At 36.2% G+C, this 19,848-nt stretch overlaps 1 protein-coding gene across 4 annotated transcripts in view; it reads right to left on the reverse strand.

Annotated features, from left to right (window-relative positions):
* Window positions 1-1,169: 1,169 nt before the first annotated feature.
* The window catches only part of LOC128891030 (actin-binding protein WASF3), a 53,672-nt gene continuing 34,993 nt past the window's right edge, over window positions 1,170-19,848 (reverse strand). For 2 of the 4 annotated variants that reach the window (XM_054150172.1, XM_054150173.1), the window contains exons 2-8: window positions 11,393-11,733; window positions 9,200-9,353; window positions 8,681-8,795; window positions 5,434-5,729; window positions 4,533-4,843; window positions 3,771-4,196; window positions 1,170-3,321 (exon numbers count right to left, since the gene is read on the reverse strand). In XM_054150172.1, the coding sequence (XP_054006147.1) occupies window positions 3,140-3,321; window positions 3,771-4,196; window positions 4,533-4,843; window positions 5,434-5,729; window positions 8,681-8,795; window positions 9,200-9,353; window positions 11,393-11,666 (1,758 nt within the window). In that variant the 5' untranslated portion in view covers window positions 11,667-11,733 and the 3' untranslated portion in view covers window positions 1,170-3,139. Of the gene's footprint in view, window positions 3,322-3,770; window positions 4,197-4,532; window positions 4,844-5,433; window positions 5,730-8,680; window positions 8,796-9,199; window positions 9,354-11,392; window positions 11,734-15,297; window positions 15,700-19,848 lie in introns of those variants that run through there. The other 2 variants (XM_054150175.1, XM_054150174.1) reach the window with 2 other exon arrangements.

The following is a 19,848-nucleotide window of genomic DNA, read 5'->3' on the forward strand; positions in this document are numbered from 1 at the left end:
ATTATACAATAATCTTAACGAGCAATACGTACATGTACTGGATATGCCACGGATTTCCATACAAACTTGATTAACGGATTCTACGACTACAAACGAGACGAAGCATATAAACGTAAGTGCTTCTGTATTTCATATTATAATGACGTTTGAAAAATTATATAACAGGATACTTAGGAATATTGATACTGGTATATTAATTCAAAGATAAGTTTTAGTAAATAGAACCTTATGGTTACTCATCTTTCAAGTATCACTTACGATGGGTCAAACTGAAGCTAATAATTGTTAAAAAAGTGTTTGAAATATGGACACGTACAATGGTGTTTATATTCAGAGTCATACTAAGTTACAGAGTGTCAAGTAGTATGTACAACATAAATATGAACTTCAAACGAAATGATAATCAGTGTCTTTAACAAAACGAATTTCCTAACAAAACATTCTAAGAAGTATACTTGTATAACCTTTTTATCATCATAGTAGGCATTAAACATGTTAAGAAGTTTGTACAGAATCTATCAAACACCCTGAATATGTATACACAAAGTGCTTCGTATATCTTGGTTATCTTAATATCTTCATTTGAGTATGCAGAAATATGTGTAAGGAAGACACTGTTTGATTCAATAGAATAGCGTACCTTACCTCTTACACACAAACGTATTCAGACTATACTTTAACTTCACAAGTATTCATGTACATGTATGTACATAATAGAGATGTTTAATGATCCAGTGGTCAACATGTTATAGAGGAGCTTATGTTGTGCGTAATATAATTAAACGATCGTCTACACGAATATAAATTACATCAAAATATTGATATATCAAATTTTCAATATCTATTTTATCCTTAATATTTATCCTTGAGTTGAGAATTTTATTGAGCTGTACTACACATTTTTACGAAAAACAAAATATCTAGTGAGCTTAACATTTAAAAAAAAGAAATAACCTTGGAAAGTCATAATATGATTAATAATATTGCAATTATAATATGAAAGCAATGATGGTATTAAGTTGATCAAGATATATGACACATTGTTTACAACATATACAACATATGTATCGTATGTATGTATTTATACAAAAAGTATTCTGGCAACGAGGACGCAACAGACTAGTTGGTAATTTCTCATGAAAAAAATAAATGAAAAGTGCAGAATACAATTTTTGGAAAATTTTCTTTATTCGCTTCCGATTTATTTTTTTATTAGGAATCGTCCGCTACCCGATTGTACCACCATTGCCAGAACACTCTGTATATAGAATGGTGATGCATACACATGACATATCATAGCAATATTCATCATACCTCTGCAACATCGATGCAAAATAAATCACAATCATTATCCTTTCTGCTTAAAATTGGCAACTGTAATCCTCACCGTAACAATAGTATATCCCGCTATATTAAGTTTTTTCTTCCTCTAAACGCTAAAAAATATTGAGTCCTCTCACTCGTTCGGTAATTACATTCCCCTTACATCTTACAAGTAAACGGAGTATTATTTTGGTTTTCGACACTTCGCTGGTAAGAACCTTTGTTCTCTACGATATCGCGAGTCACCTGCGACATGGAAGATCACTTGGAAACGTAGAAAAGATCGGAAAACATCTGCCGTTACTCTCGCCGTGGCAGAATGCGCGTACCTACCTATTCGTCAAGCATACAAAAACATTTAAGATACAAGTATTTTACAGACTTAAACACGAGAAGGAGGAAAAAAAATATCAACTCCGCGATTTGACTTAGTTCGCGTACGATACACATTCTCACGTACACTGTATATATACATAGAGCACTCGTTTTTAACTAAAGACACTACCAACCATACACATAGTTAGACGACAGTAAACTCTAGGATATTTGAGGCTTTTACACCTCGGTTCTTCATGGTTGATAGTAACTGAAGCTTTCAAGTGTAAACCGATTGAGTAAGGTAGAAATAAGGAGATAAGGAAATAATTGAGTAATAGAAATAAGGTGAGTTTCATTAATGAAAATAGCTAAGAAATTTATAAATATAGAATCGTCCCCGTGTATATGGTCAGTAAGTGAATGACTAAGTGCTCAAACCGGAGGATAAGGTTTATTTCGTTATATGGTATTAGTATTAGCATGGAATGTGCCGATAAGGAAACACTTCCGTTACAACCGACATCGAGCAATGATAGGAGGTCAACGCCTGCTTTCATGTGCGTACCTTCTTCTTATCAGCATGTTTTTTACTATTCTATAATCTTCTTTACCTTCGTTGAGTTCTGCTTAAAAATCAGAGAATCGGAAAGACATGTAGTTACATCTATGTCATAAATTTGTTATGCTTTTATTTTTAACAATGAAACAAAAACCAGAGGTGTTCGCGGTATAGGAAAAAATGTGTACGTGTCCGTGTTTCGGAAATATTCTAAATTTACATGAACTTAAATGTTTATCATGCTTTGTAGACTCTCTCTCTCTCTCCTTATTATAGTCTACTATTACTCCTCGATAGCTTCTTTTTTTTCTTTTTTCTTTTTAATTAGATCTTAATAACTGCAATAAATAATAAAGGATTTCTGGCTGACGATTTCTAGAATCGTCCGAGAGATGTTAAATATTTCCATATAATACCTTTCAGTTACATACACGCTATCGAATTGAGCCTGCGGTTAAAATAAAAAAAAAAAAAAAAAAAAAAAAAAACACGTTCCTCAACATATTTGACACAGAAAATTATTTTAAATATTCTCCGTTCGTAACAAAAGAAAAAATAAACCATGTTAAAGGTGATGAAATGGTGTAATAAAATAATCGTTGTTGTGAATTACATTTATACTTTTAATGGTACTACTTATAGTAATGGTTCCTGCATTTATACGCTCTCTGTACTAAAAACAACTTAACGCGAACAACCGAGCAACGAAACTCGTTAATTCCGCTTCTACTTTCAAATCCGACACCGCCTCCGCGCACGTAAAATATTTAGAACAAATTTGTCTATTCAGCAGGTTTCCACGAGAAAATATTTGTGACTTGTGCGACATGCAACAAAAGTCGAGGTTTTCAAACGAAATATAGAATGAAAGAAAGAACAAAGAAAAATTTATCGGCCATTTTTCTAGGTGGCAGTGGCGGTGGATGGAAGCGAGGTTGGTCACGCGAGATTTGTCTCCTGCTCGCCCCATCCTTCGCTGTCGCACTCGCTCTCAGACGCTGAATCGCTGTCGCTGAACTCTACGGCAACACGTCGTGCTAATATGGACGCGACATCGTTCAATGCATTCACGCGTTCCACTTCCTTTTGCTCGATTTTCTCCACCTTGCGCAACTTTATACCTGAAAAAATACACAGTATATTCTCGACTGCTAAACTCGTCAGATATTCACTTTAACAATTTTAATTTGCTTAGATGAACAATCGACTTTTTTATTAACCAGACATCATTTGCATGTTTAATGCGAACATTTAATTTAGGGATACAAACAGCTTGTAAACTTTGTTCTACAACATCCAGTCGAAATTTCGAAAAGAAGTATTCTTTAGATTTTTTATTTATTTTTGTCTGAAGATAACCGATTATAGATTAGGTCATATTGTATAGCATGTCATTCCAGCACAAAAGGTTGATTGTATTTTCCAAAACATTATTTTTCCAGGGTCATCCTAATAATTATACTGTAAACATTCGACTTCCAAAACAAATTACTCTTGGCAGTGGGCTACGTCGAGATCCGGACGGACCGCAAAGGGTTAACATCGATGAACTGAATGATAGAATAATTACCGTCTCTAATTGCTTTAAGTAGATCGTTTCGTGGATCGACAAGGGGGATATTTGGATTAACGGGCTTCCTCAATTGCCCGTCCATATTCTTCAAAGGTTTCAGGGGTTTCAGCTTCGGTGGATTAGTCGCTATCATTTTAGCAATATCGCCGTTGGTTAGGGGCAACGGTGGCGTGGGTCCATTCGCAACAGGCGGTGGCGGAGGTGGTGGTGGAGGGGGTGGAATGTTACAAGGTGGTGAAATAGGTCTGGGCGGTGTGGGATCAGGAGTTGGGGGTGGTGGCGGTAAATCTTGCGGAGCGGGATCGGTTTCATCCTGTCCGATTTGAGTAGAATGATTTGGTGGTGTGGGAGTGGAGTGATGACTGGGTAACGGACTGTTTGAACGACTTCCATTCCTATTCAATAGGTGTGATGGTATAGAACCTGAAACCGTAACAATGGATCAATTAATCGAAAATATAAATATAGATATATTCCTTCATTGTTGGTATTTTCGAACAACGAGAATTCCAGACGATATTTAAAATTAAACTTAAGTATTGCTTACGGGATTACACAATTAATAATTGTTCAGACTATTTCAATATCTTCTCATTTTAAATAGATTGTCTGTAACTTTTGTCGTTCTACGATACTAACAAGGAAAGAGTAGTTACCTTCCCTCAATGTAATACATTTACTGAACGAAGAGTAAGCTATATTTTTTAAATTTAATTATGGATGAAAATATTCGAATAGAAATTTTGATGTTGGAATTACCATTCATAGGAGGTGGAGACATAGTTTCACCAGGCGGCGGAGGTGGTGGTGGAAGCGTGTCCCTGCTCGTACTCATTGACCTTCCCCGCGTTGGTGTATTGTTAGCAGAGGCTACAGTGGGCGTTGAATTGCTAGATGTATTACTTGGTGGAGCTGGTGGTGGTTGAGAGGGACGTGACCTACCACTTCTGCTTGGGGTACTTTGACCACCAGGACTCTGGTACGTCTCGCTACCCGCTTGTCCTTGGCTCGTGCCATAGTGTGAGCCGTACAAACTGTCTTCATAACCCTGGGCCACGTAATTGCCTGCTCTGTTTTAGGAGAAGTATCATAAATTATTATTCCTCTTTTTCATCATTTGAGTGCAAGGTCTCTTTATAAGTATATACAATTAATCATCTTATTTCCAAAAAAAAAGTCATTTTATTGTTATGTTTATTTGTAAAAAATCTTATTGAGAAAAATGCCTTTATTACCTACAACTGAAGAATTTAACCTATCCTCTCATTTTAACTTCCGTGTGCAGAATGGTTCAATACAGACCCTTCTAGTCATTATGTTGCTATCATGGGCAACACAATGAAAATGTGTTTACAAGACTACAAAGAAATTGTATCAGAAAACAACTTGGCTAACAACTTTGAATAAACATAGAGAGTCCTCTTTTAAGGTGTAGGCTCTTTCTAAATAAGTCGGTAGTGAAGGTATTAGTATTATACAGATAGCAACAAGAATCTGCGATGAACCATTTTGCGGGTGTAAAGTAAAATTGAAAGAAGATAGGTTGAAAGTCGTCCTCTTGTCGGTACCTTTGGTGCTTCTACTCTACAATTCTTAACAAGACATTGCTCGTGGCTATCTCAAGTACATTTTAAAGGAAACGTCGCATAGAGTTACAAACCTATAATGATCAGAAGAAGGTGGACTGTACAAGTGTTGCTCCTCGGGCGGATAACTTCGTCTAAGTTCGATGCTGTTCGGCCTGGGTGGCCGTGGTTCAGTCATCACCATACCCAGCAACGATTCGTCAGGTATACCGTGAGGTGCCCTGTATTGAACACCTTGCGTTGGCATAATGTACTCGCCATGACCGACGGCTAACTGTCTCTGCCTTTCTCTTGTATTATGCGGTTGCCTTATACGCTTCTTGTGTCTGCCGCCACCTCCACCACCACCCTCGTTCCGAGGCCTGTGCGGCTGTGACGCAAAAATATCCTTTATTAAATCATTGCTTAGCTTGTGTGTCGCGGCAGAGGTGCAAGACAAGCTTAATTTCATCAATCAAGCATGACTCGATGGTTGATCCATACTCTTTCATAATGCAAAGTGTCGTACAGATATATTTCATGCTTTCGTTGCTATTGGACGCGTGTGAGTGCTCGACGAATTCTCGAAGGCTTTGGGATGTTCGTGGGGACTAGATGATTGTTTCTCGAATATTAATTTAACCCTTTCTGTACAAATAATTCAGTATGGCATAGGTAATCGCGGACGTTAAATCTCGCAATTTCACATATAAATTTCTAAATAACTATATTTCACGATATTAATGTGTGAAGATATGTGTAAACATTTGGCAACTTAAGTAATATTATTACCAACAAATGTTAGTTGAGTTATTATAATAACTGAAAATAGGATGCCACTGAAATTACTTGCTTTGCATCAGTATATGTACATTGTACATGTACTGATTATATTTTATTTTTAGATTCAATTCATATTGGGAAACTAAGTGGTATTCTATGGTAACATATTCTTCCGTTATACATATTTTTTTTTAATTTTATGCTTCCATGTTTAGGTATAACTTTGTGGATAACACAAGCAAATACAGAAAACAACTTAGAGAACATATTTTATTTCAATAAGGGACATTTCAATAGTTTCATTAATATTTACAACTTTGATAAAATTCAAAACTTCCGATGTTATTTATAAAATTTCCCAAACGATGCCAAATGATATCCCATAATATCTGTGCTTTTCGATTAGTTTTCAATAAATTTGTTGCATTAATGCACTTCATATTTTCATGTAAAATATTTTTCTTCGTAAAAATAATTCAAGACAGAAAGGGTTAATGAACATGACCGATCATGAAATTACTTGACGAGAATGAATCCAACAAATTCGATTACCGTCGCCAAACGATGAAATCATTCGGTTTCAAAGTTTAACGGAACCAAGATCAACCACCGAACATGAAATGTTCGTAGGAAATAAAAGAAGTTCGTCCAGAATATTTGGCGAGGATGACGTGTCTGTCATTCGTCGGATTCAACGGTTAAAGATTTCGACGTTGGCAATTTTATTTCCTACGTGTGAAACATGAGAAATCGGAAACAAAATAATCCTGAAATGATCCAAGATCGTGAAGGTATCGCATCAACTGTTAGGATGGCTCGTGAATGATGATGAGAAACTTCTATTGAGTACATCAAACGGTTGCATGACTGGCACAAAACGGCATTACAAAGTGATCGACAATAGTGACGGTAATAAGACAAAACTAGTTGAGTTCGGAAACAACTCGTTTACAAAAAAAGGGTTCGAGTCAAAAGGGCGCTTCTGCGTAGATCGAATCGCGTCTAAACTATTCTAGAATTCAAAGGTCAACCGGATCGCAATGATTCTCCAGCATTAAGAGAACGTAGTAGAGACCGTTGAATAAATATAAGTAAATTTTAACACTTTTTAAAAATTTTATTCCAATTTTATTTAGATGAAGACTAAAATCAAACGTATAAACATTAATTCGTGAAGTTAATTTTATTTATCGGTTATATTTTTAAATAATCCAAAGTAAAATGGAACTCAGGAATTTCATTACACTTTACTAAAAAATACATGAAACAAGAGAAAAAATATAAGCTTGTTACTGACATAGAGAAAAAAAGAGTGTACCAGTTAGATCCTCATTCGTTTACTATAAGATATATACTTCTACAATTCGAAGTCCAATTTTGATTCAACGAAAAAGAAATGGAGAAATTGTTTATCTTGTATTAATTATTCGAAATAAGAATTTTTCCCATATCTATGATTGATACAATCTCGCATTCGGTCTACGCAACGAAACCCTTCGCCAAAGACGAACATTGAAGAATGGAATGTCGTTGGCTAATCCTAGCATAAGTGACTACAAAAATTGTCAAGCGAGCATCTAGCGCAATCTCTATCAGCGCAATAAAGGTCGGTTAATGAAAAACCACAAAGAAGTGAGCATTGATTATGTATGAGTGAGTGGTTGTTGATCGATAGTTCATTAAAACTGGGTAAGGGTAATAAAAAACTACAAAGATCCAAACCATCGACTTGCCTCTCTGAACGGTTCGGCATATTCAGACTCGGTCTATAACGGAAGGGGACAGTTTCAATTGTTAGAATCGTCGCATAAACTTAGAAGTATTCAAAGGAAAAAAACACACAAAAAAAAAAAAGATGTGTTATTGTATCGTGATACTGCGCACCTCGGTAATGTTTTAGTTTTAGATAATCGTGTGTAGCAGTGTTTCTCAAACTTTGCTACGCCGCGGACCACCTCGATTAAAGGGAAGACTTGTGGTGGATCCCCTCACCTCTGGGTACAATAAAATTATCATTAAATACATTCCGAGCATGGATGGATTTTCAGAATTCCAAGTTTCCTTATTGAAGAGATTAAGAAAATTATTTACGAATCGTCAAGCATCCGCAGACCATCCTCGATGAAGAAAAACTTGTAATGAACTTTCTCCGAGCAAAATGAAACTATTTATTACATAAATTTTAATACGGTTTTTTGAAAAATTATATTTAAGTAATAAAATACCTTCTTGTTTAATTTTTATAGCATCATATTTTTTTATTTAAACATTGTGTACTTCGCATAAATCTTTTTGAAGACTTATTTAGCACTATTTGGTAATTACTTATTGTAAAGTATTAAGAAAATCATTCACGAATCCCTAAGGATCCGCGAGCCCCAGTTTGAGAAACACTGGTGTATAGAATAATACATTTCACAGACAGTCGTAAAAAAAAATATAAAAATAATAGTTTAAATCGAAAGCAGCCTTCTCTGTTATGACTACTTAAAAAAAAAAAAAAGAACATAATTCGAGGTGCACGTTTAGAAATACAGGAGGAACAACGTTTTTTTTTACCTTTTTCCCCCGATCGTGTAATTTCTTTTCTGTGTCCTTGAGCATTTCTTGACTCCACAGCTCGAAGAAGTAATTGGGATCCGTGTAAAACTTCAGCCCGTCTTTACCGTCCTCCCTGAAAACAATAGAAAAATGTATTTTAATAAAAATATGAAACATTGCTTGGTAATACTGTATAAAATAAAAATGTTACTGTATGATAATGTCGGTGCAGGTATTTTTAATATTTTAACTGTGAATTAACTTAATATTTTAATAATGAATATTCTAGATTGATCTTAAATTTTAATTTCACTACGAATATAAGCAACCTAAATTATTATTAATTTTTCTCCTAGTTGCTCCACAAGTCATTAAGTATTCACTTAATTCCAGCCAATTAATTAATTTGTAGATGTGTTCAATGGCACTGTCTAATTCTGCTAGGTCTCAGGCAACCTTGATAGATTAAGCTTGACAGAGTAATCCTAGATTTAAATTAAGAAATTAATACCTATTAGGACAAAATAAACCAAGTACCTGTAAACATTAAGTTTATCAAGGGGAGGCGGTGTGTCGCATTGATGGTAGGTCTCCATCATCGCAGTTGGCATGGTGTCCCTGGAGACAACTTGCTGGTCGAACACCACTGAACTCTTGAACGCTTTTCTCATATGTATATCTTGTAACGAAACTGAAAAACAAACAATGGAATAGTAAATTACAAAAAAAAATACGAACGACTTGAAAACGATCATAAACAAATGAACACATTAGCGATAGTAATGATCGTGAATAAATTAAGATCTCTCTCACAGGTGATTTCATGGCGATCGTAGGTGTACATGGACTCTTAACACTTAACAGGTCGACGTTTTTAGGAAAAGGAGATTTCCTAGTAATTCCGCTATAACTTTCACATTTATCAATTATTTTACTTAAGATTTTTTATTTAACTCGAATATTTATTTATATTTACACTATTCTAAATGGCAGGTAGTATAAATTTTCCATTTTGGCTATTTTGGTCCAAAAATGATTTTAAGGGTGGATACATCCCTTCGAAATAATCCTGGTTATTTATATTTTTGCTAATATCTCCGATACCCGACTATAACACAGCCTTGAACGGTCGGTTGACTTTATTCGACTTATACTTACTCTGTATCATTATTAGACTAAATGTATGCAATGATCACGATTACTGAGTAATCATAATTAACGATTAACAACGAATGAATAATCAGTCATCATGAATAATGGTTAATGCATAATATCTGATTATTAAGTAGATATGATTAGCTCTGGAAGATTACAGGTAACTGATTTATGATAGCATGCTACAAGTGTATCATTATTGATTGATCTGACAATCATGAGCGATGAGTGCAAAAGTAATCATGAAGCAATTACTGTCCGGCTCTGATTCGCAGCGGTATTCGACGTACGAAGACATTTATCTGTTAATTTGACTTTATCTAGTAGAAATTTTATTTGCTCTTGAACCTCAACAATTTGATTCATAAAAAATACAGCAGCTGCTCTTTATTGCTATCTCTTTTAAGATCCTCGATAAATAATATATTTAATTTGATTAATTAATTATTACTGTACGAAACATATTAGCATAGAAATTTCAGTTCCAGTCGTTTCTTTTTTCTAAAATTATTATACTTTGAAAAATCAAATTAATCATATGACAATATCTCAAAATTATCCACCTCACTTCCTCGCTCTTAGACCTTAGCCTCTTATACTCTCTTTAAATTGATTAAACTTATTAATTAGTACACAAAATTATCTTGTATTAAAATATAATTTGTTTTTAAGTTTGACAATTCTTATTTGATGAATATATCAGTGATGTCGAGATGCAATTCGCGAGTATATGCTAAGAGACAAGTCACGAATGGATTTTCAATCGTTTAAATTCTGCTCGCGATCCGATCGTACCGCGTTCTTACGATAAATTCATACAGAATGAAATCATCGGATGATGTATGCAGTTTTAATTTAAGACACATGATCTCTTGTACATAAATACACGTTTACGTTGTTCACTATATTCCACATTTAGTGATAAACAAATGTAAGCTTTAAAGGTACGTGATATACTGAGTGTCTAATTCAATGTAAAGGTCTACTTTATTTTATCATAAAGAACAAAAATTATAACTTTACGTCATAGATCTAGCGGACTCTTCCATAGAGCTATTTTATCGAATCTTGCCCAGAACGCGTCACACCGTTTGAAATACGGTATTCCCTAGAAATGAGCAGCTACTTTCTGCCTCGAAATAAGCAACTCGTCAATCCTGACCGAGTTGCTTATTTCGAGACAATACCGTAGTCCCTATATGTAGATTATTGCATCAAAATTAAAAATGAGATTAAAAATCGGCCATACGTCGACAGTTTTCTTCTACTGGTAGATCTATCTACAGCACAATCTGTTAGAATAGTCAACTAGCAGATCGAGGATGAAACGTCTTAATTTTTGAATCCTCACGACTAGATTACGTTACTTGAAAGAATTCACACAATCATTTCTCGAGTATTACGAGAAACAGTAAGACTGTACTTTAACGAAACTTTCAAATAACACTTTTCAACGTGACTAGCTGGAAACGACTACTACCTTGAGAGAAAGTGTGTCCTTAGAAAACCACCTATTTCAAGTTATAGTAGTTGAAAATGAACGCGTCTCGTTAGATAATCAATTAGCCAACGAACCTTCCTCCACGTTGCTGTCGAGTTGAGTAACTTTCACGGCTAACCGATCTATCCTGGCTTGCAAGGAGTTCGCCCTGTCGCTCAATCCGTGAGCCTCCCTCGCAAGCTCGCCGAACAAATCCTCGGCGTGCCTCGACAGACTGGACAGTTGCCTGATGGTGTTGGCCAAGGTTCCATTGGTCACAGCCTCTAACTCTGACGGCAACGGGAAGTCCTCGGGTATGGTGCCGCGTGCGACCAGCACTGGCTCCACCAGTCGCTTTGGAAGCGGCATCTTTTCGCCAGACGCGGGGCAACTCTTCTGGCTTTCCTAGGAAGATCGCTTACCGCTCTCTTGTGACCTGCAACAGCAAATTAAATCTGTTATTAAATCTCTTGTCCCTTGGGAAAAATAAAAGTTTCGCCACCTAAACAACTTTCACCTGAAACATTTTTGCGAAACATTTCTAGACTAACAAGTCTAGAATTTAGAATTTAGAGTCTAGAGCCTAAAGTTTAGAATGTACAATCGATTAACATTGCGTCTGTCTGTTAAATTCGTACGAAAAAAATTAAGAAGGTAAGCTCGTTGACCTGGCATCATAACCAGTGACTTGGTAATTATAACCGTATGAATTTGAATCGTATTGAACTGACCACTGAGAATGAATGAATTACTATTTAGGAATACGCGTCTCGGAGAATTTTATATACGAACTGTTCTTTTAACTACTGAAACAAATTATTAAACAAATTACTAAACAAATTTTAGTAGTCGACGCTCCATATCCAGTAATCAATTGCATGCCAACTATTAAACCATATCTATTGTACATATATTTCAGTATCACGTTACTTCGGTGTTTCGCACGTCTACAATTTTTACCTCGTCAAGCAAAGCAGAGAAGCACGAGAAATTGCAAGATGAAGACAAATAAATCTACGAAATTAACATTACTCGAGAAAAAACCTTCTAGTCATTTCTCCAAATCTCGCAGTCCATCTCAACGTGACAACTACTGGTGTTTTCACCTTAATTAGTTTCATTAACTGTACAAAGTGTCACGTCAGAGGCGATTTAAAAATTCTTGGAAAAAATATTATCGTCACATTGGAGGTGAGCTCATAGTGTAAAGGGATAAAGGTATCCACTGCAATATTTTGTTGCTGTTTCAATGGCATTGGGCGCCAAGAGTGATTCGAACACTTTCGTACTTGAATGCAGCAACGACTTTATGATGTGATATCCAGCACGGCCGAACACGTGGGAAAGTAATTTGCAACGGAGTAGAGTCGAGTGTAAAGACGACACTCGACACTCTCTGTGAGACCTCGTCTGCATCGAGAGCCGTTAACGGGATGAATATTCGATCTGCCTGGGGGTTATCCCTTTAATCCACCCGTACACATTTCATCGACGATCTTTTCACTCGGCGGCGCGCAAACATGGACGACGATCGAAATTAATTTTCATCAATTCATCGAGATACAATGTTTGAAGACGGTAGTCGTGCATCGCGAGGTAACGTATATTAAAGTGGCTGTTCCGTGGATTTATTTAATGAAGGATCTTAATAAAACTTCGCTTGAAATTTGGTAGAAATTTTCACTCCAAACATGGTAATACTTCATGGAACCAATTCGAATTTTTCTAACACACTACAGGATACAGTGGCTACGTTTGTGATATATATATATATATAGATTGCAGATGTTTATCCAAATCCATATTTTCACAGATACAGAAGAAGAATGTAAGCTTAAATAAAAGTTTGTCCTATTTTCTAAACGATTTAACGCGTATTGTATATTATTGTTGATATTTTATATTTTCTCTCGTTTATGAATATTTTCATAGATTCTCCCATATCTTCACTTACAATTTTAACAAAACTTTACTTGATTGTTCTTTGATTCAATTATAAATCATATGAGCCAATTTCCATTTAAGAAGCACTTTTCGAATAACAAAATTAATGAAATATATTTAAAGAGCGCATTGAAATTTCAACAATAAAGTAATTGTGGTGAATCTAAACGACATCACGATTCACATTAAATTGTATAAAAATTGAACGAAATGATGTGAAATGAAGTAAAATAAAATGAATAGCAAACATGTTTTTGATAAACAGTTTATGAAATTATCCGATCATCAAAAGACTTTTGAGCATCGTTAAAAGTCAATCTTGATAGGTATGCGCAGTAATTCACGAACCGCGATTAGGTAATCGTGGAACACAGATGATATTTCCGGCAAAGAGTTACGACCGGATCGTAAACGTAAAAGTTGTTCAGTTTGCACTAAAACGACCACGTCAGAGTCAACGTATAAATAGGAAAGTCTCTTTCGTCGCAAGTTTGAAGAAGAAAGCAACGTACGAGAAGCTCGTTACAAATGATCAAGCGGGACGTTTATCATGTTGGATGAGTAATTGTTATTACAGGAAGTTGCTCTTGCTCCCGCTGGCCGCAACCTACGGTTTACTTCGTCATCGAGAATCGAGTTTATTCAATGGACTAAATCAAGAATTTCTTTGATTGCAAAAAGGAGAATTTACGAGGCTTTCTACCTATATTTGTCGACCCTTTAAAAAAAAAAAAAGAGATTTTTATTATCGCTGTTGTTACTAGCAGTTTTATATTTCTATAATTTATATGTATTGCATAGTTTATGCGAAATAACGGATTTTCCTTGTTTAATAAATAAAATGGAATGTAACAAAAATATACAACAACAAATTAAATTACAATATAATAAAAGAATATTAAATAAATGTATAAAAATGTACAATCTCTCAAAGAAAGACGACGACGAATTCGATACTTTTATAATAACTAATGACCTAAAAAAGAATTCAATTCCACTAGAAGGTTTTACAGATCAAAGAACTCTCGTGTTTTCTACAGTTCAAGAAATACCTAAGTGCAGTCAATGGAACCGAGTATGCTTTAGAACAGTATTCTCGATGCATTCAAGGATATACTCTAGCTCTTCGATCGAACTGAATGTAATCAAAGTAGAGTGATTACAAATTTCAATTCACTCGTTCCAATTAATCTAACAGATTACATTCTACGTATCAATAATCGCACTAGAATTGTGAAATAATACGTTCAATTGAGAACACGTTAATTCTATACATTCCGAAGAAATCTATTTACCATTGAAAGCCTTCTTCTGCGATGGTGATCTATGAAGTAATGTGTTAGCAGCTACGTTAAATAATACACGACTGGAATTCTATGTTGTATGTACTTGATTCGTATTGTTGACCTAACTTTCCAAATGACAGCCAGTTATGCTCTACTGTCTTCAATGTGAGGCTAATTTCTTCTGCAAACGCAGACGTTACGTGCTGCCACGATTCACGAGTTAAAATAAATGTCAGCTCCGGTCCGTTAATTACGTAACTCTTCAGCGCAAACTATGAAACAACACGGATCTTATCTGTAGTCCAATCGACCAAAGAAACCGCTTTATATTCCTCGTGAAACGAATGCTTCCCTAAGCTGAATGCAAAATAAAAATTTTATTAGTGATATCATTTTTACGTTTTTGTTATTTTATTATTTTCGTTATTTATATAATTTTATTACCGTCACATGTACCATTTCGTTATTGTCACTTTTGTGTAACTTTATTACTATCACTGTTTGTATAATTCTATTACTATTGTATTATGTTCCTACATTTGCAACTAACACATTATAGGATACAGTGGCTACACGTTCGTGATATATATATAGATTGCAGATGTTTATCCAAATCCATATTTTCACAGATACAGAAGAAGAATGTAAGCTTAAATAAAAGTTTGTCCTATTTTCTAAACGATTTAACGCGTATTGTATATTATCGTTGATATTTTATACAATCTCTCGTTTCTGAACGTTTTCATAGATTTCCCCATATGTTCACTTACCATAGACGCATAAAAATCCGCATTCTGGTGATAAATGTGTACCTTTCCATCGACAGAACGAATTCTAACGAGTGCAATGACTGGCGGCCTCGCCTTGACTCCTTTCCTTTCCTTACGTTCCCCCGTTTGCGATCCCATTGGCCCCGATTAACTTGCCCCGGTTGTTGCCTCTTATCGTTCGCTGCAGCTCTCCCAGGGTCAATACGCGACGATAATTAGCGGCTTAGGACTGGTCACGCGCGAACCAGTGCAACCCTTCGCACGGAACGCACACGCCACGTGGTGAGAAACTTGGACCGCGAGCAAGATATTAGCCTACATGTAAATATGCAAACACACGATGGACGGAAGATACGGGATTTCTTTCGTGGCACCTGATTATGACATTGGCAGTACAACGCCGCGTTCTTGTTAACCCCCGTATCGCAGTGGTGCGCAACCTGTTTCATTCTTCGACATATTTCTCATATTCCAATGACACAAATAAAATAACACAGCAGTGATTTTGGTTGTTTGTATTCTCGTCGAACGTTGCGATTAGCTCTTACAGTTACGAACGGTGTGTAGTGCACGTATTTTATGTAGGAGTCCAAACGAAAAATAAGGCACGTGAATTCGAACCCACGATTTTGAAATTAACTTTTATTATGTTATACAAAATTATTATGTTATAATTACTATAAGAAATGTTTTTGTTTACATTTAATTATAAGTGAATTCTACGATCTTCACGCGAATCTGCACGTGATTAATGAATATTTACGTAGTTTATGAATATTTATACCTTGCATGTAAGGCTTAAACCTGATAACGATGTATGCGTAGTAAATATATACAGGGTGTCCCAAAAATGTTGTAACTCCTTGAAAGAGGTGATTCGGGAGGTGATTTGAAACAACTTTTTCCTTAGCGAAAATGTTGTCCGAGGCTTCGTTGAGGAGATATTAACGGAAAACACTGACCAATCAGAGCGCGCGGATACCGGCGGAGCGGCCACTACGAGCGAAGGCTACGAGCTGAAGCGGCTGCGCTTGTACGCGAACAAATGACTCAACGTGCATCGAAGGCTATTCACGCAGCCGCTTAGCTCGTAGCCTTCGCTCGTAGCGGCCGCTCCAACGGTATCCGCGCGCTCTGATTGGTCAGTGTTTTCCGTTAATATCTCCTCAACGAAGCCTCGGACAACATTTTCGCTAAGGAAAAAGTTGTTTCAAATCACCTCCAGAATCACCTCTTTCAAGGAGTTACAACATTTTTGGGACACCCTGTATATGAAGAAACAAATAATGAAGCACAATTTAGCACAAGCACAAACTATCTCTCAATAATCGCGTGACTAATAAATTATACAATGTTTGAATTACGCTAATTTTTCTTTCGTTCCCCTTTCTCCTGCATATATTTTACATTTCAACACAGAGAAACAATTGAAAAATATATTTTGGAATCATTTTCTCAGAGTGTAATTCGCAAGAAGGCTGCATCCAACCATTATTACAATAGACACAGGCTTTGACGTTGGAAAGGCGTTTCTAGTCACAATGTACTGAATATATCCATAAAGTAATTTGCAACGAACAAAGTACTTTTAATTAGTGGAGCCGCGGGTAAACTCGGTTTTATTCATTTCCTCGTTAAAGCTCCCCCCGTCCTTTGTGTCACTTATGTATATGTAACCGAATAAAAGCCTCAGGTGGCACCTGTTAGGGTTGGCTAAACCCTCCTTCTTTTACTTTCTGATCCCTCTGTTTCCAGAGGTCGTTGCTCGGATACGTCACGACAGAACGTTACGAACACAGACGCTACTTTGACGACATCCCCCCCCCCCCCTCCCCGGCAGCTCCCTGTTTCCCTTCTCAACACCACTTTATTTCGATACGACACTACAGATAAAGATGCAAGATTTAAAAAAGGTCAAAAATATTCATAGGGAAGCTTGCACTACATGCATTAGGTTGGTGCACACAAGATGTCGTTTCTTCGGTGGAACTGTGATCAAAAATTATTGTTGTACTTTCGAAGCATATACTAATGACTAAACTCCGGATCTTTATGCAAAATAAAATCTTCGCGAACGTGCCTACAAAAATTGAACGAAAATAGGAATTTATTTTTGTTCTGCAAGTATTATAACATGAACTTTTCTTTTAATCCTTTTTTTTTTATTCTTGCATGTTGTTTGCATTTTTTAGTTTCTTGCACATTCAAATTTCCTATAAATATACATAGAGGTCAGAAATATCTATATGTATATGTATTGTGTACTCTAATATACTACTATAGCATATTGGCTGGAACGAGCGGTCTACTCCAGTTTGTAGACACATGACGACTTAACGTGATCGGTCATTACTTACAAACGTGGCCGTCAATACCCTAAGTGGCCATGCGACGTTGAATAATATACTTAAAAAAAAAAAGAAAATTAATATTTTCCGAATATTTTTGTTTCATCGAATACAATCATGTCGCGAACCCTTAAAAAATGATGACACCTCTGAATTTTCTCATTATACCCCTATCATCTTCTTTGAAAGAATATTATGATTCTTACAATCCAGAGATGGTAACACCACGAATCCAAGTGACACAGAAAGTGCTGCGTTTACACGAATGGGCGCAATGGTAGCGGATCGTTACTAAGGTTTATGGAACCTTTCGATAGAAGTCGTGTCGACATGTGGGCCGACATTCACGTCGAGTGATCGTGCATTACGTCCCTCGAAGAAATAGAAAGTCTGTACCAATGATCTCTTCTGTCCGTAGGTTTGATTGCTCTTTGACTGCGCAGTTGAACAACAAGATGAGCATTGCATCGCGTATATTCTACCAGGCAATTTTCGTGGAAGATATCAAATTCCATCTTGTTATTTACGGCCTACGTACAAAATAAACTTTTTTACTATATTTTACATCATTACGTCACAAAATTATTCTTCATACTGTATTACTGTAGTCTGATCCTGTTGCCGTTATCTTAAAAAGAAGAAAAACGATCGAATTTAAAAAAAAAAAATATCACCTTATAGAGAACGACTAAAAGAACCTTTTTTATATTTACAATTTATTCGTACGACGTTTAGTTTCCGAGATAAAAATTGATTACTTAGAATACCATTTTCCTAAAATTCAATTCTTGCAACGCACTTCTAACGTTTCTATTTTCATTTTCGAAACTAAGCGTCCTATGAACGAACTGTAAATATAAAAAAGTTTCGTTTCATCATCCTCGATAAGCTGATATTTTTTAAGAACTGATTTAACGATTACAAACGCTTCTCTGAATCCATTTCTCGAGGACGTGTACATGTATACGTTCTTCGCAGTCAAAGGGTTAATACGAGTCTCTGTAGCCACGATCACTCTGTTTAGAGGGTCGAAAAGCGACGGAGCGCTAAACTTGCGGATACAATAGAGCAATGACTCCAGTGGAGGAGCCTGTTAGATTATACCGAGTATAATATATGAGTCACCGTACACCTAGCTCCCTTCGACCTTACGGCATAGTATCTGCATTTTATACAACGGCTCCCACGCATTTGGTGCCAAGTAGGGATTTACTGATTCGACGCGAGCTAGCGAACGGAAGAGGTGCCTCGCCTGGCAGCCAATGAAAAATAAGTGGTGACGGTTCGCGGTTCGAAACGTGGAATGTTCTCATCGATTCGCGTAACAAGGATACCATCGCGGCAAATACCTTATTAAGGATTCCGCGGGTAATTGCGAGCGGTAACGACTACGTTTGCGGCTGATTACATAGAATCTCTGGCTGGATATGAAACGTGATGTTTCGTGAAACGCGATGACACGATGCGCAGTCGTTCACTTTCGAAATCATCTTGCCTTTCTATTGTTGTGCATAGGAGTTCAGCCAGGGTTAGGTTTAATAACAGTGTACGACTATCTCGCGTCTAGATCAGGGATTCTCAATGGAAACCATGTGGATGGATAGCGGTTTGCTTTTCGAATCATCCACGGTCCTTGTCCTTCTATTGTTGCCGGTACAAGTTCATCCTGGGTCAGCTTTAATAACGGTCTGTGCTTGAATCTCATCTTTTGGATCAACGTTTCTCAATGGAAATCATTGAATGGGGAGTAGTAGTTCGTTTTCGAAAACGTCGTGGACGTTTCTTCTTCAATTGAAACTCCCTTCTATGATAACCTACATTCTTTCTGATCGCGACAATGCAATACGAAATGGACACTGTGTAGGTTTACGTAAAATAATAGGTTCAAAGGAGAATTATTTAATGCCAATTAAGGAGACAAAACATGATATATATTTACGAGCTCTACGTATATATAAAATTCGATTTTTAACCGACTTCGAAAAGGAGGATTCGATTCGACATGTATATTTTTTAAGGTGTGTTCACCGATTACGCCGAGACGGCTTTACCGATTTCACCCCTCTGTTTTTGTTTTATTGAAAATATAATCCTTCGAATGACCTGGAAACCTGATCTCTTATTGTCAGTTGCTTTCGGTAGTGACGAGAGAAGACGGATTACTTTAGTCGGTTTTCTTTAATTGTGCATTCTAATTAAGGAA

This window comes from Hylaeus anthracinus, unplaced genomic scaffold (assembly GCF_026225885.1).
Source record: "Hylaeus anthracinus isolate JK02 unplaced genomic scaffold, UHH_iyHylAnth1.0_haploid 12001, whole genome shotgun sequence".
NCBI lineage: Eukaryota > Metazoa > Arthropoda > Insecta > Hymenoptera > Colletidae > Hylaeus > Hylaeus anthracinus.